The sequence below is a fragment of the Natator depressus genome, chromosome 11 (genome assembly GCF_965152275.1).
Source record: "Natator depressus isolate rNatDep1 chromosome 11, rNatDep2.hap1, whole genome shotgun sequence".
NCBI lineage: Eukaryota > Metazoa > Chordata > Testudines > Cheloniidae > Natator > Natator depressus.
The window spans coordinates 8,006,019-8,019,077 of NC_134244.1; the positions used below are offsets into that span (position 1 = coordinate 8,006,019).

At 42.9% G+C, this 13,059-nt stretch overlaps 2 protein-coding genes across 4 annotated transcripts in view; one reads left to right on the top strand and one right to left on the bottom strand.

Moving 5' to 3' along the window:
- The first annotated feature begins 1,905 nt into the window (after nucleotides 1-1,905).
- On the top strand, nucleotides 1,906-12,508 carry TMEM177 (transmembrane protein 177). Of its 3 annotated transcripts, none has more exons than XM_074966771.1 (2): nucleotides 1,906-1,971; nucleotides 8,195-12,508. In XM_074966771.1, the coding sequence occupies exon 2, from the start codon at nucleotides 8,209-8,211 to the stop codon at nucleotides 9,136-9,138; it is 930 nt and encodes a 309-aa protein (XP_074822872.1). In that variant the 5' UTR covers nucleotides 1,906-1,971; nucleotides 8,195-8,208; the 3' UTR covers nucleotides 9,139-12,508. The 3 variants fall into 3 exon arrangements, with proteins under 3 accessions (XP_074822872.1, XP_074822873.1, XP_074822874.1); XM_074966772.1 differs by lacking the exon at nucleotides 1,906-1,971 and adding an exon at nucleotides 2,058-2,142; XM_074966773.1 differs by lacking the exon at nucleotides 1,906-1,971 and adding an exon at nucleotides 3,527-3,536.
- LOC141995806 (uncharacterized) overlaps nucleotides 11,248-13,059 on the bottom strand; it is a 102,105-nt gene continuing 100,293 nt past the window's right edge. Inside the window, exon 7 of the mRNA XM_074967218.1 lies at nucleotides 11,248-11,759. Within this exon, the coding sequence (XP_074823319.1) occupies nucleotides 11,248-11,759 (512 nt within the window). The remainder of the gene's footprint in view (nucleotides 11,760-13,059) is intronic.

Genomic DNA, 13,059 nt, shown 5'->3' on the forward strand with positions numbered 1-13,059 from the left:
TCCCCAGAGGTATGGTAGTATCGAACCATGCATGTGTCAATGGTGTAACGGAAACCTTGAGATGCCAGCACATTTGGGGGAAAGAGTTGTGTTAGCCTGTGGGGGGATGTTTTGTATGAGATAAATCAGACCTTTCTTTTTATCTCGGCAATATGCACAGAAAATCAGAGGGTGAAATTCTGGTCCCATCAAAGTCAATAGGAATTTTGCCATTGATTTTTTTTTTTTCCAGTGGAGCCAGGATTTCACTCAGGGAGCCTAAATTATTGCAAGTGAAACACAGAACTTCTGACCTGCAAAAAAACAGTCTGAATACGACTGGTTGAAAAATGCTCTATATTTTCCACAAATAAAATTTTACAATAAAACAAAATATTTTCATTTGATTTATTTTTAGGTGGATTTAAAAAAAATCCCCATAAAATGAAAACCCAAACACAAAATTTTTGTTTTTTGGAGAACAGAAATTTTCAGAATCCCCCACCCCTTTTCTTTCCTTTTCCTCTTCCTCCTTCATTCTCTTGTCCCATCCAACTCCACTGAAAAGGAAGGGGAAAAACACTTTTTTAGTATTTTAAAACCAAATTGTCTTTCAGTTTCTTATTGAAAAATGTTGAAATTTTCTGCCAAAATACCCTGCAAAACTTTCGGCAAACTATTTGTTTCGGTGGAAAAGCCATTTTCCTTGTTTTGATGAAAATATGTCTCCCAGCTCCAAGTCTGAATAAAGAAAAGGAGGACTTGTGGCACCTTAGAGACTAACCAATTTATTTGAGCATGAGCTTTCGTGAGCTACAGCTCACTTCATCGGATGCATACTGTGGAAATTGCAGACGACATTATATACACAGACACCATGAAACAATACCTCCTCCCACCCCACTCTCCTGCTGGTAATAGCTTATCTAAAGTGATCATCAAGTTGGGCCATTTCCAGCACACTGGAATAATAATAAGTCTGAATAATAATTCACTTTGTTTATTAATGCAATAATTTACCAATTCTGTAGGCAGTGTAGCTGGAGATATTACCTCACCCACCGTTTCTATAACAGTGGGTCTCAACAAGGGTATGCAGATGTCTGTCTGCCAGTGGGTACATCGACTCATCTAGATATTTGCCTAGTTTTAAAGAGGCTACATAAAAAGCACTAACAAAGTCAGTGCAAACTAAAATTTCATATGGACAATGACATGTTTATACTGCTCTCTATATTATACGCTGACATCTGAAAGTACAATATTTATATTGATTTTATTTTGTAATTATGTGGTAAAAATGAGAACGTACGCGATTTTTCAGTAATCGTCTTTGACACTTGTATCTTTATGTCTGATTTTGTAAGCAAATAGGTTCTAAGTGAGGTGAAACTTGGGGTATGCAAGACAAATCTGGCTCCTGCAAGGGGCACAGTAGTCTGGAAAAGTTGAGAACCAATGTGATCTTTATGAGCTTGAAGAGAAAGGGCGGGTAGGGAGCACACCGTCTCAGCCATAAATTTAACCTGAGGATGCCACTGTGTAAACACAAGCCAGCACTTTCACAGCTGTGTGTCTAAAACCCCGGAGATAAACACTCCCAGGCTTGGGGGTCTTTGATAGCCAGCCCCGGATGCAAACTCTGTGGCCCCGGCTTCTGTGGGTAACGCAGAGTAAACTGCACGCCCGGCTGCAGACTCTAACACATGCTCCACCCTTGCCAGCGTAGCTGATTTTTCAGTGTGAGCTTTTAAACGCTCAAAGCCCACGTGCCCCCCCCCCCCCCCGCGAGGTCAGACAGCCTCAGGCGCGCGCCACAGGGGAGGGTGACACGCTGCCCGCGTTGCTATGACGACCCCAGCCGCCGGCCACTTCGCCCAGCTACTTTGCGGCCATGCTGAGTTTTCGCCACAGCCCTCTGCTTTACGGCACGCGCTTGCCCCGCGGTGCGTGGCGTGAGGTCCCAGCCGCGGCTGCGGCCGGGAGAGGCAGGTGGGGCGCGGAGTTGGGCCGCTGTGGCATGGGGCGCAGCCGGCTCCGCGTAGAGACTGGGTGACCCTGGTGCAAGAGAGAGAACAGCCCTCCTTTGCTGTGCCTGGGGGCTGGGTGGGCAGGCTGCAGGGTTCAAGGGGGGGGCCGAGGGAGCTGCCTGCTTTGTGCCCAGTGAGTACAAGGTTTTAAGCCGGGGGGGGGGGGTGATTTTCTTCTCACCCTGGTTTTACAGGCATTTCCTTTGGCTGCCTTGAGGTTACTCCTGAGTGACATGCACGTAAGGGAGAGAGGAATTGGGCGCTGTACCTTCAGCTCTCATGATTCTTGTGAAATCACTTGGGGTCCCCCCCCCCCTTGTCACAGCAACTATGAAGCTCCTCCTTCCTCTCCTTTTAGGCCCAATCCTGCTTTCACTGAAGTGACCAATAAAACTCTCAGGGACTTAAGTGAGAGTAAGATTGAAACCCGTTTCTGAATGGCTACATCGATTTCTTATGCTAGTGTAACTCCACTGAAATCCGTTACAAGGGTTTATAAGACAGCCTGCTGGAAGAATTTGAATGGGAGGGAGTTTTACTCAAAGGGCAGTAAGAGAGACTTTTAAGGGCCTGATTCCCAGCTGACTCCACCTTGTGTTGTCATGTTCCCAGGAATGCCCATTACCATGATATTTGGTGTTTTTTCTTAAAGTTCAGGTCCCAGAGCTATGTGATTAAATCAGAGTTTCTGCTTTCCAGTTTAAAAAATTGTTTCTAAGTGTCAAGATTATAGAGAAAAGATTGAAATCATTGACCCTTTAGGGTAGGAAAGGCAGGTTAAGGAAAAGACTTTCTTAAAACTACTGATGCATCTGAAGAAGTGGGGGTTTTTACCCACGAAAGCTTATGCCCAAATAAATGTGTTAATCTTTAAGGTGCCACCGGACTCCTCGTTGTTCTTAAAACTTCATAACTTTTAAACCAGGTCCTGTAAAAACATGACACGGACTCATGGTTGTTGAACACTTGGGGTTGGCAGCGCTACTTCCACCTGGGGAAAGGGATGGAAGTCTCACCAAATTAGAATGGTGGCAGTGTTTGATCCCCACTTTGCCCAGGTGTGAAGTGGAGAATTGGGCACATTTATTTTAAGTAAAAGAACATCTCTTATTGGATTCACTCAGTGAAACTTGGCTCTGGGCACTGCAAGGGCAGCATTAATTTGGGAGTCAAATTTGCAGTATAAAAATCATTAATGCTATGAAAAATTGAAGGGCAAAAGTTCATTAATATATCTTTTGCCCTGCCTTCCCCCTCTCAAGAAGTAATTTTAACAGAAATAAAGGGCTGTGATCTTGCAGTACTCTGCTACTAGTCCTCATGGACTTCAGTAGATCTCCTTGCTTGAGTTAGGGACTGCAGGCAGGATGAGGCCCAATGATAGAAACATAGCATTGCACCTTACGTTAGGGCCAAGTGTTGTAAACCCTTGTGTGACTTCCGTGGGGACTGATCAAATAAGTAAGAAAATCCAGGATTTGTGCCATAAAAACCGTCCTTTAGTCTCAGTTTTCAGTTGCCTTCTACGTAAGTATGTTGTATAAGATTATGAATAAAAATACCTATCATACACTTAAAGGACCATGTCTTCAGCTGGGTTGCAAACCTGGTTTACACCAGCTGAGGGTCTGGTCTAAAGATTTGGGTAGCAGTTGAAAAAGCTATTGAGAAACAGTCCCTTGTTTTTATTACTATAGGTTTTTGTGGGAAAAAAACAGGATGATTATTTCTTCCAAATTCTCCTGGTTATTCTGCTTATTCCCCACATTGTGTATGTGGTACAGCAGCTAGGTTCCAATCCTGTAATGAGCTCAGCATGGATTTAAGGGCCATCTCACATGGCTTCTGAGCATTGTGCAGGCAGAGTTCAGTTGTAAGATTGAAGCCTTATCTGCTATGGAAGTTCTGATTTTTCAAATTGAGGTTTATGACTTGAAGGGGAAAAATAGGAGAAACTATGAATGACAATGTTGAAATGTGCATTATCTATTTAGAATTCTTCAAAATCTCGAAATTTTGCGCAAGGTATTATCTGGTTTTTCTTCTATGATTATTTTGGTTTTTTACATTTTTTTACTTTTTAACCTTTTTCTGAAACCTTGGTTCCTGCTAAGCCAACCCCACAACTGGATAGTTACTTTTAAGAAAACTATTTGCAGGCCTGTTGTTTTGTGCTGTTGTAATCTACTGATTGTGTTTTCTGTACCTCCGAGCATATGAATCTTTTACCGACCACCTCTTGAGAGCCTGGCTCTTTGGCTGAAGCTGTAAAAGTGTGTACTTTTAGCTCAGGTCACTGGTTCAATTCCCCATCTGGCTCAAAGTGGCATTTGACACATTATCATCTCCCTTTGAAGTGCTGGCTGTTTCACTTTCAATGAAGTGACATTTTCAGTGACACATTAGCTTTGTGAATATGCCAAAGGTCACTAATGGCAAAGAGGTTTTTCAGGTTTATCATTGGCAATGTCACTGAAATGTACCTGAAATGTACAACTCCGCTATAATATCGAGGGTTTTTTTCAATATATTAGGGCCTGATCCAGAAAATTGTGCTCTTTAACCAAATCTTCTTTGATTAACTTAACTCTGTCTTTTGGAGGGACAGAGGAGACTCAGCATCTCAAATCATTAACAGAACATAAGGATAGTTTGTAAGACTACAGGTAAATACAATACCATAGTTCTGCCTTAATTTATGTGTCAAGACCGGCATTATTGTTATTTGTTAAGCACCTACTATGTTCTCACTGCTGTACAAGGCATTTAGCGAGACAGTCCTTGCATCAGAAAATTTACAGTCTGAAAGACAGTCCTAGGAAGAGGAAAGAGAAATGGCAGACAATGAAGAGATCCAATTAATTTGATCACTTTTAGGTTTTTCTATCTAATACGCAGTGTTGCTGCTGATCACTATGGGAGGAGATTTTCAAAGGCACAGAGGGGAATTAGGCCTCCAATTCCCATTGACCATCAATGAGACTTACATGCAGATTTCCCCCTCTATATCTTCATGTCTCCTCCTAAAATGATGTGATTCTAGTACCTATGGGGGCTGATGCCACAGTCGCTGGGCTTCCACATGAGCAAAGGGCTCTGCTGTGCCTGAAAACTTCCAGGGCTGGAGCCCTAGGTATAACTGATGCCACCATCTCAGAGAAGCAGAAAATCTTGAACTAAAGGATTTGGCAGGTTAAAAAGTTTTTTCCATCCCTTCATCTTTCTCTTTAAAGACTCAGAGAAGAGTTTCCTGCTTGGAAACTATTTCTGTTCCAAGTCCTACCCTGGCCAAGACTAGTTTACCTTTTTTGCGCTTCTTTCTTAAGAAGGTAATTATTTCAGAAAGATCAAGGGCCATTTAAATTTTTTTGGAAGAATCCTTGTTTGGTTGGTTTTTTTCCTGGGAGAATAAGGAGAGTAATGCTATCACCAAAGCAAAAGACTCCGAGTCAAGAGAGCTTTCAGCAATACTAGTGTAATCTACTCACAGTGGCACTCTGTGCGCCTCGCCCCCCCGGTGGTGATTACTCTCGCTTTACAGGTGTTTGGGCAAATAGTTCCCCTTTCCTTTGTCTTTGTTTCCTCCATTTGTAAAAGAGAAGATATTAATCCTTTCCTAGGTCGTTAGATTTAATTATTGTTAGAAATACCACTTTTCGATTCCTCAGATGCAGAACTGTTCAATAATGTATTATATTTTCAAAGAAACTGGTTTTTTTTAACTTTTTGAAAAATTCTCAGGCTCTGCTTAAAAAAAAGCAAAAATGCATTGGTTTTCAATTGTTGAAAACTGAATAATTTTCAGTCTTTCACTCAAATTTCGAAACTGCAACTTTGCTTGAAAATATTTCTGCCTTGCCGCCAAGTCTTGACGAAATCTTAACCGTCTTTCCTTTGATGGAAAGCACTAAAGAACATGAAGTGTATTATGACTATTAACGCCAGTCAATATGCTTTTATGGAAAATAGGCATTGTCAAACAAACCTGATCTCATTCTTTGAGGAGATTACGCATTTGGTTGATAAAGGCAACTGTGTACATTAATGTACTTAGACTTTAATGAGGTATTTGACTTAGTACCGCACAACATTATGATTATTGATATTGTATTTTGCTATTTTTATACATTAAATGAAAAAATGATCGCCATTGGGGAATCATAATTGAACAGGTGTGTTTCTTGTGTTACTCAAGGATAAGTACTAGGCGCTAAGTCAGGGGTGGGCAAACTACGGCCTACAGGGCGAGTGCAGCCTGCAAGCCGTTTTAAGCCAGCCCGCAAGACACACCAGGCGGCTCAGCCCTGCTCTGGCGCTGGGTCGGGGCCGCACCACGTGGCTCCCAGAAGCCGCAGCATTGCCCCTCTCCAGCTCCTACCTGCTCCAATGGGAGCTGCAAGGGCGTTGCTTTCAGATGGGGCAGCGTGCAGAGCTGCCTGGCCGCACCTCTGCGTAGGAGCCAGAGAAGGGATGTACCTCAAGAGGCTCCCGGAAGCAGTGGCAGGCGCTGCTCGGAGCCTGCACCCCTTGAGCCTCTCCCCACACCTCTGCCCCAGCCCTGATCCTCCTCCTGCTCTCCAAACCCCTTGATCCTAGTCCGGAGCACCCTCCTGCACCCCAAATGCCTCATCCCCAGCCCCACCCCAGAGCCTGAACCCCCTCCCTCACCCCAATTCCAATTTTGTGAGCATTCATGGCCCGCCATACAATTTCTATTCCCCTATGTGGCCCTTGGGCCAAAAAGGTTGCCCACCCCTGCGCTAAGTTATTCAGCATTTTCATCAATGATCTGGAAGTAAATATAAAATCACTGCTGATAAAATGTGCAGGAATGGTAAAAAATGATGAGAACAGGGCAGTCATACGGATCCATCTGAACCACTTGGTAAGCTGGGCACATTCAAACAAAATGTGTTTTTTATACAGCCAAATAAAATAAATTTAAAAATCTGGGAACAAGGAATGCAGGCCATGCCTACAGAATGGGAGGTTGTGTACTGGAAAGCAGCAACTCTGAAAAGGATTTAGGGGTCATAATGGACAAGCAAGTCAATGTGACCTTTCAGTCCGATGCTGTGGGGGAAAAGGACTAATGCAATCCTTTGATGTGTAAGTGGGAGAGCTGTGAGTAGAAGTGTGGAGGCAGTTTTACCCCTGTATATGGCACTGGTCCAGTATCAGTCTCACTACTGCATACAGTGCTGGTGTCCACATTTTTGAAAGGATGTTGCAAGTTGGAGAGGGCGCAGAGAAGAACCACAAAAATGATTCAGGGCTGGAGAAAATGCCTTGCAATGAAAGTCTTTAAAGAGCTCAATATGCTCAATTTATCAAAAAGAAGATTGAGAGGTGACTTGATTACAGTATTTAAGTACCTTCATGGGGAGAAAATACCAGGTATTAAAGGTCTCTTTAATCTGGTGGAGAAAGGCATAACAAGAACCAGTGGCTGGAAGCTGAAGCCAAACAAAGTCAAATTAGAAATAATGCGCACATTTTTACCTGTGATGGTGATTAACCACTGGAACAGACGACCAAGGGAACAGGTGGATTCTCCCATGCTTGATGTCTTCAGACCAAGACTGGATGCCTTTCTGGAAGATATGCTTAAGCCAAACACAACTTATTGCACTCGATAGGGGGTAATTCGGTGAAATTTAACAGCCTGTGTTATACAGGAGGGTCAGACTAGATGATCACAATGATCCATCTGCTGTTAATATCTAAACTATGTGACTGATGGAACAGAAGTCATCTGAGTTACAGAAAACTGTTCTGGCAAGGGGCAGATATGCAGTATTGGGTAAAACAGGGTACTCCATTCAGAATATGTTAGTAAATGGATGTGGTGACATTACCATAATACTGATATATTACCTTTATTACAATGAACTGATTTAATGGAGGAGAAAAAGGGATTGATTCCTTCTGGGCCTCTGTATCAACCAGTTTGCATTCTGAAGCACAAGAGCATGAGATTAAGTCTCCGTATAACAAAAGGGTTTAACATTTTCCTTGTTGTAGTGCGGTTGTACCCTACTTATTCTTGTATTTATATCTTTGTGTATAAATAGAGTGGAGTGATTTCCTGGATATCGGGCTCTGCTTGTTTAAAATAATCTTAAAATGAAAGGGGACCCATATGTGCATCTTTTAATTCCCTGTTTGTGTGTTGTTATGAACAGGTTGGAAGTTGGCTATGGCAGGTCCGTTCCTGTGGAAGGCAGCTGCGTTGGTAGAGAAGCACAGGACTGGCTTGTTGGCAGTGTCCTGCGCTGGGCTGTTTGGGGCTAACCTTTCCTATCATGTCTTTCCTGAGCAGACGTTCAAACTGTGGTATCAGTGCTGGACTAAGGGGCAACCGGCTGAGCTCTCAGAGAAGCTACGCAGCCTCTTCAACGATGTTCTGGGAGATGTTGGCGTGAAGTCCGTGAATTGTTACCAACCCTTTGCAGCTTTTGGCTTCCACCCAGTGAGTGCTGGGATCCCATGGCTGCCTGCAGGTTCTCTGGTGGGCATCCCTGCCAATTTCAATAGCACTGCGGAGGACAGACAAGGAATTGTCAACCGTGTCGTTGTGATAAATGGCAAAGAAGTGGACTGGGAGAGTAAACAAGGGCTAGCTTTGAAGGAAGCCCTGATGTTTTCACCAGAGGCTCAGAAGTTTGCCATTGCCAGAGAGATTGTGTACTTGCAAAGCAATAGCCCTGCAGTTTATGCAGCTGTGCCTCCTGCTTGCTTAGCCGGCACCTGTCTGTCTGGGGTGGCTATAAAGCAGCTTCTGGGCTTGTATTCTGGCCCCAGGGTATTTCGAGGCATTTATAACATCACCATTGCAGCAATCGGACTTGTTGGCTACTTTCTTGCTTATGATGCCGTGAGCCACGCGCTAGACTACAGGTCGGACAGAAAGGCAGCCACCATTTCCAAAGACTACGCCAGAGGTGGGGTGGAATTCTACGACAAAATCCTGTCCCGCAACAGGACTCTCCGCACTCTTTTGGGCAAACAAGGAGAGAAAATGTATGCCCCTAGCGGTAATCTTTTCCCTAGGTACTGGTTCAGATTAAAGCACGCTCCATACACTTCCAGAAGAGACTTGATCGTTAACATTTTAAGAGTGCCCTAGGCATAGGAAGGGAGTGATTGGATTTTAAACTTGTAAATTATGTATTCTCTTGGAACGCCACTGTGCTGCCTTCCTCTCCCGTCCCCTGAAACGTCATTCATGCTCTGCTTTTTTTTTTTTTTTTTTTTTGCATATAGTTTGGAAGTACTGTTTAATTTTTCATTCACTGGATGCATATCTCTTAAAAAAATTAAAGACCTGTTTCAAAAGTCCTCTGTCCTACATGCATCTTAAACACTAAAGCCCACTCAGGGAGTGTTACTTATCAGACACTGATGTGGAAATGCTGGTGCTTTACTCTCTTATAGTTTTGAAATAATTTCTAAAGAATGCAAAAGGTGAAGTACCCCACACAGAATTTTTGTGGCATTAATTTAAAGAGGGGTGAATGTGTGTGTGTATATTATACATATTCTCCACCCCTCATGTGGCACAGCCTAAAGGAATGGTGGGAGCTCTATCACGTCCAACGAGACATTTAAAATAGCCTAGACAATACAGTGTAAGTTGCTCTCATTCTGCTTGTGAATTACATTTTTTTGCCACTTATGCTATAAGGCACAGTGTCCCCGAGTGGTCCAGCTGGTGTGGGGCAGCTTGTTGTTATCCCCAATTCAGGGCTGTAGCTAAAAGTCAAGAGACCCATTAACTCTTCCTTTTTTAACTCACTCAGAACTTGGGAGCTGCCATCTTGCTGCCTGTTGAAAAATTAAGACAGGAAAAAACTTGCTCTCCCCATTAAATTGCATGGGAGAAGCAAGGTGCTATGAACAGGGTTTTTACTGTTTTGTTCTTTGTTTTAAGTAAGTTGGAATCTTTATGGAAATTTTCATTATGTCGCTTTGCATATGAAGTGTAATGGGAGGGAGGCTGGTAGGTAGAGTTGAGTGAGCAAGGCTACTGCCAATGTAGTGGGTGGGGTGAATCTTTACATGTTTGGTGGAAAAGCAAGGCTGGGGAGAGCTGTAAGTATGTATTGGGTGAAACTGGAGAAGTTGGGCAGGGAACCTGGCATTTGGGCAAAGATTAGGCTAAGGGAAGGGGGGACAGGTTTTGAGGAATATAGGGTATTTAGAAAACAGATTGTATTCTTTAAAGCTTCTGTCTATAAAGTGTGACCCTAGTGGATAGAGCACTGGATTGGGAATCTGGAGCCCTGGGTTCTGTTCCTATCTCTGCCACTGGCCTGCTGAGTGACCTTGGGCAAGTCATTTCACCTCTGTGTGCGCCTCAGTTTCACCCTCTCTAGAGTGAAGATGATATTGACCTTCATAAAGTGCTTTGAGATCTGCTGATGAAAAGCACTATATATAAGGGCTTGATTTTGTAATTATTAAAGAAAAACAAATATCGTTCAAGGGAGAGTAAAAGCAAAGATAAGTGCATTTGTTGACAGGCAGGCTGCTCTTTCAAAACAGATTCAAACTTACCTAAAAACAGCAGCTCTCAGAGAACCTTTTTAATCTAAGAGAAAGAGTGGACCTGATTCTCCATTGCCCTGGACCACATGTAGTCATTTTTCCCAGCACAAAGTCAGTGTTAAATGCCACCATTCTGACGTGGTAGCATTTTACACCCGCTCTGCTCTAGTGCAAATGACTACAACAAGCAATGGAGTTCATGCTTTCCTAAATTGTCTGTAAGCGTAGCCACCGCAGGCTGTGGTCCAAGCCAAAGGAATATTCATACTTCATCAGGAACTTATATAGCAGGAAGATTTTATGTGTGTGTTTATTTTGGGGGCGGAATTTTGATGACAAATTGCTGGAATTTTCACTTAATATCAAGAGACTTAACAGAAATATTTGATTTGGGTAAAAGACACTGCACAGCATGTGTGCTAGATGAAAAATAATTTTATTGGGTTTGGTACCATTTGCACTGTTGCTTGCTCCTTACTGATGACAGTTGAATGCGATCAGAGAGGTTTAACATGCTATAAAGACATTTTTATTAGTAAGAGAATCAAAATCAGACACCCTTTCCGTAAGAAAAGTAGAGAAACCTGTAGCTCACAGAACATAAGGTAACACGAGTCTGCATTTTTATTTTTCTGTTAAACATTGCATCAGCTCATCAGAATACAGTGTACCAGGATGGGAGTGTGTTCTAAACCCTGCTGCCGTACATATGAATGGGCTTCAGTAGCATGCTTGATTTTCTGCTGTCGCAGGAGGTCTGCCAGTGAAGGCCACCCCTGCGGTTCAGCTGGACATCATAACAGGAGTCAGACCACCACCCCCCTCCACTAACATCTGCACAATTTTCCAAACTTGACCTGTCATTATCAGTATCCTTAGCTGAAGATCTCATGTTCTCATGCATGTTCCTGGTTCTGGATGAGCTAAGAGATTCTCCTGCATTACCCTCATACATCCCTAACTTCAGCTGGTAAAAATCTTCCTCATCTCTCATGACGAAGCTGTTGTATTCTACATGTTTCTGCCTGCCCTGGGCATCAAGTAAATTTATCTGGACTTTTGTACCATTTTTGCGTGGTGATGAGGTTGATAAACTTATTGCCAAGCCGTGATCTCCCTCTAGGTCACCAAAGCCATATTTGTAGGTTGTCCAGGCTTCTGACCATGTGAGCTCAGTGTTGTGGCTGTTTCTCTGGATTACTGTCCACCCAGTACAGCCATCTATCTATCACTGGACCACAGGCATGCGGCTTCCTTCAGGCTGTGTGATGTAAAGGCCACTCTCACTGTGGTGTGAATGGAAAAGTTCATCATAGTCCCTTGGGAAAGCTGAGGCATAAAAGAAGTTGTAGATGATTGGCTGATTCTAAAACTCAAAGCTAAATTGCTTTGTCTCTTCTCAGAATAAGCTTAAAGCTAACATAAACAGGAGTATTAAAGGTCAAGACTGAAGTACATTGCTTGTGAAGTGTGGAGCCCTAGAACTGGAATATAACTCAGAATTTAGCCCATTATGTCAGATTCTTCCCTGGTGTAACTCCACCAGAATCCACAAAACTCATCAAGATTTACACTGGGAATGAATTTGACCACTTTTGTTTTGTTTTGTTTGCTGTTACACAATTTCTCCATACTAAATCCTGAGTGCACTAGGGGAATGGAGACCCGCCTTCAGAAGAACTGCAAGTCAGCTAATATGGCAATTTAAAAAAATTAAAGAAAGTGGCTTGCCTGCTACCATGGCTTAGCACAGCCTTGTCTTAAGTGCCTGCAGGCCGTTCTCCTATGTAACATTAAAGCATATTATAAAGCCCCCGTGGTAGTAATGAATTTTCCAGCTGCTTACTCTGTAACTGCAATGCATCGGGTCTCTTTAGAAACTTCAAGGGCCTGTAAATGCTTCATTGTTCTCTCATCAGCTGTTCAGGTAACCTGCTTTGGAATGTAGACGTCAGTAAGTGTAATTCTTTTTTTAAAAGTACATGATCTGGCTTTCCAAGGAGCAGCTTATCATAAATATAAAGGGAAGGGTAACCCTTTCTGTATACAGTGCTATAAAATCCCTCCTGGCCAGAGGCAAAATCCTTTCACCTGTAAAGGGTTAAGACGCTAAGGTAACCTCGCTGGCACCTGACCCAAAATGACCAGTGGGGGGACAAGATACTTCCAAATCTGGAAGGGGGGGGGAAAGGTTTTTGTCTGTGTGTGTGATACCTTTGCCGGGAACAGATCAAAGATGCAAGCTCTCCAATTCCTGTAGAGTTAGTAAGTAATCTAGCTAGAAAATGCGTTAGGTTTTCTTTGTTTTTTGGCTTGTAAATTCGCTGTGCTGGAGGAAATGTGTATTCCTGTTTTTGTATCTTTTTGTAACTTGAGGTTTTGCCTAGAGGGATTCTCTATGTTTTGAATCTGACTGCCTATAAGATTCTTCCGTTCTGATCTTACAGAGTTGTTCTCTTATCTTTTTTTGTTCTTCTAATAAAGTTCTGATTTTTAAGAA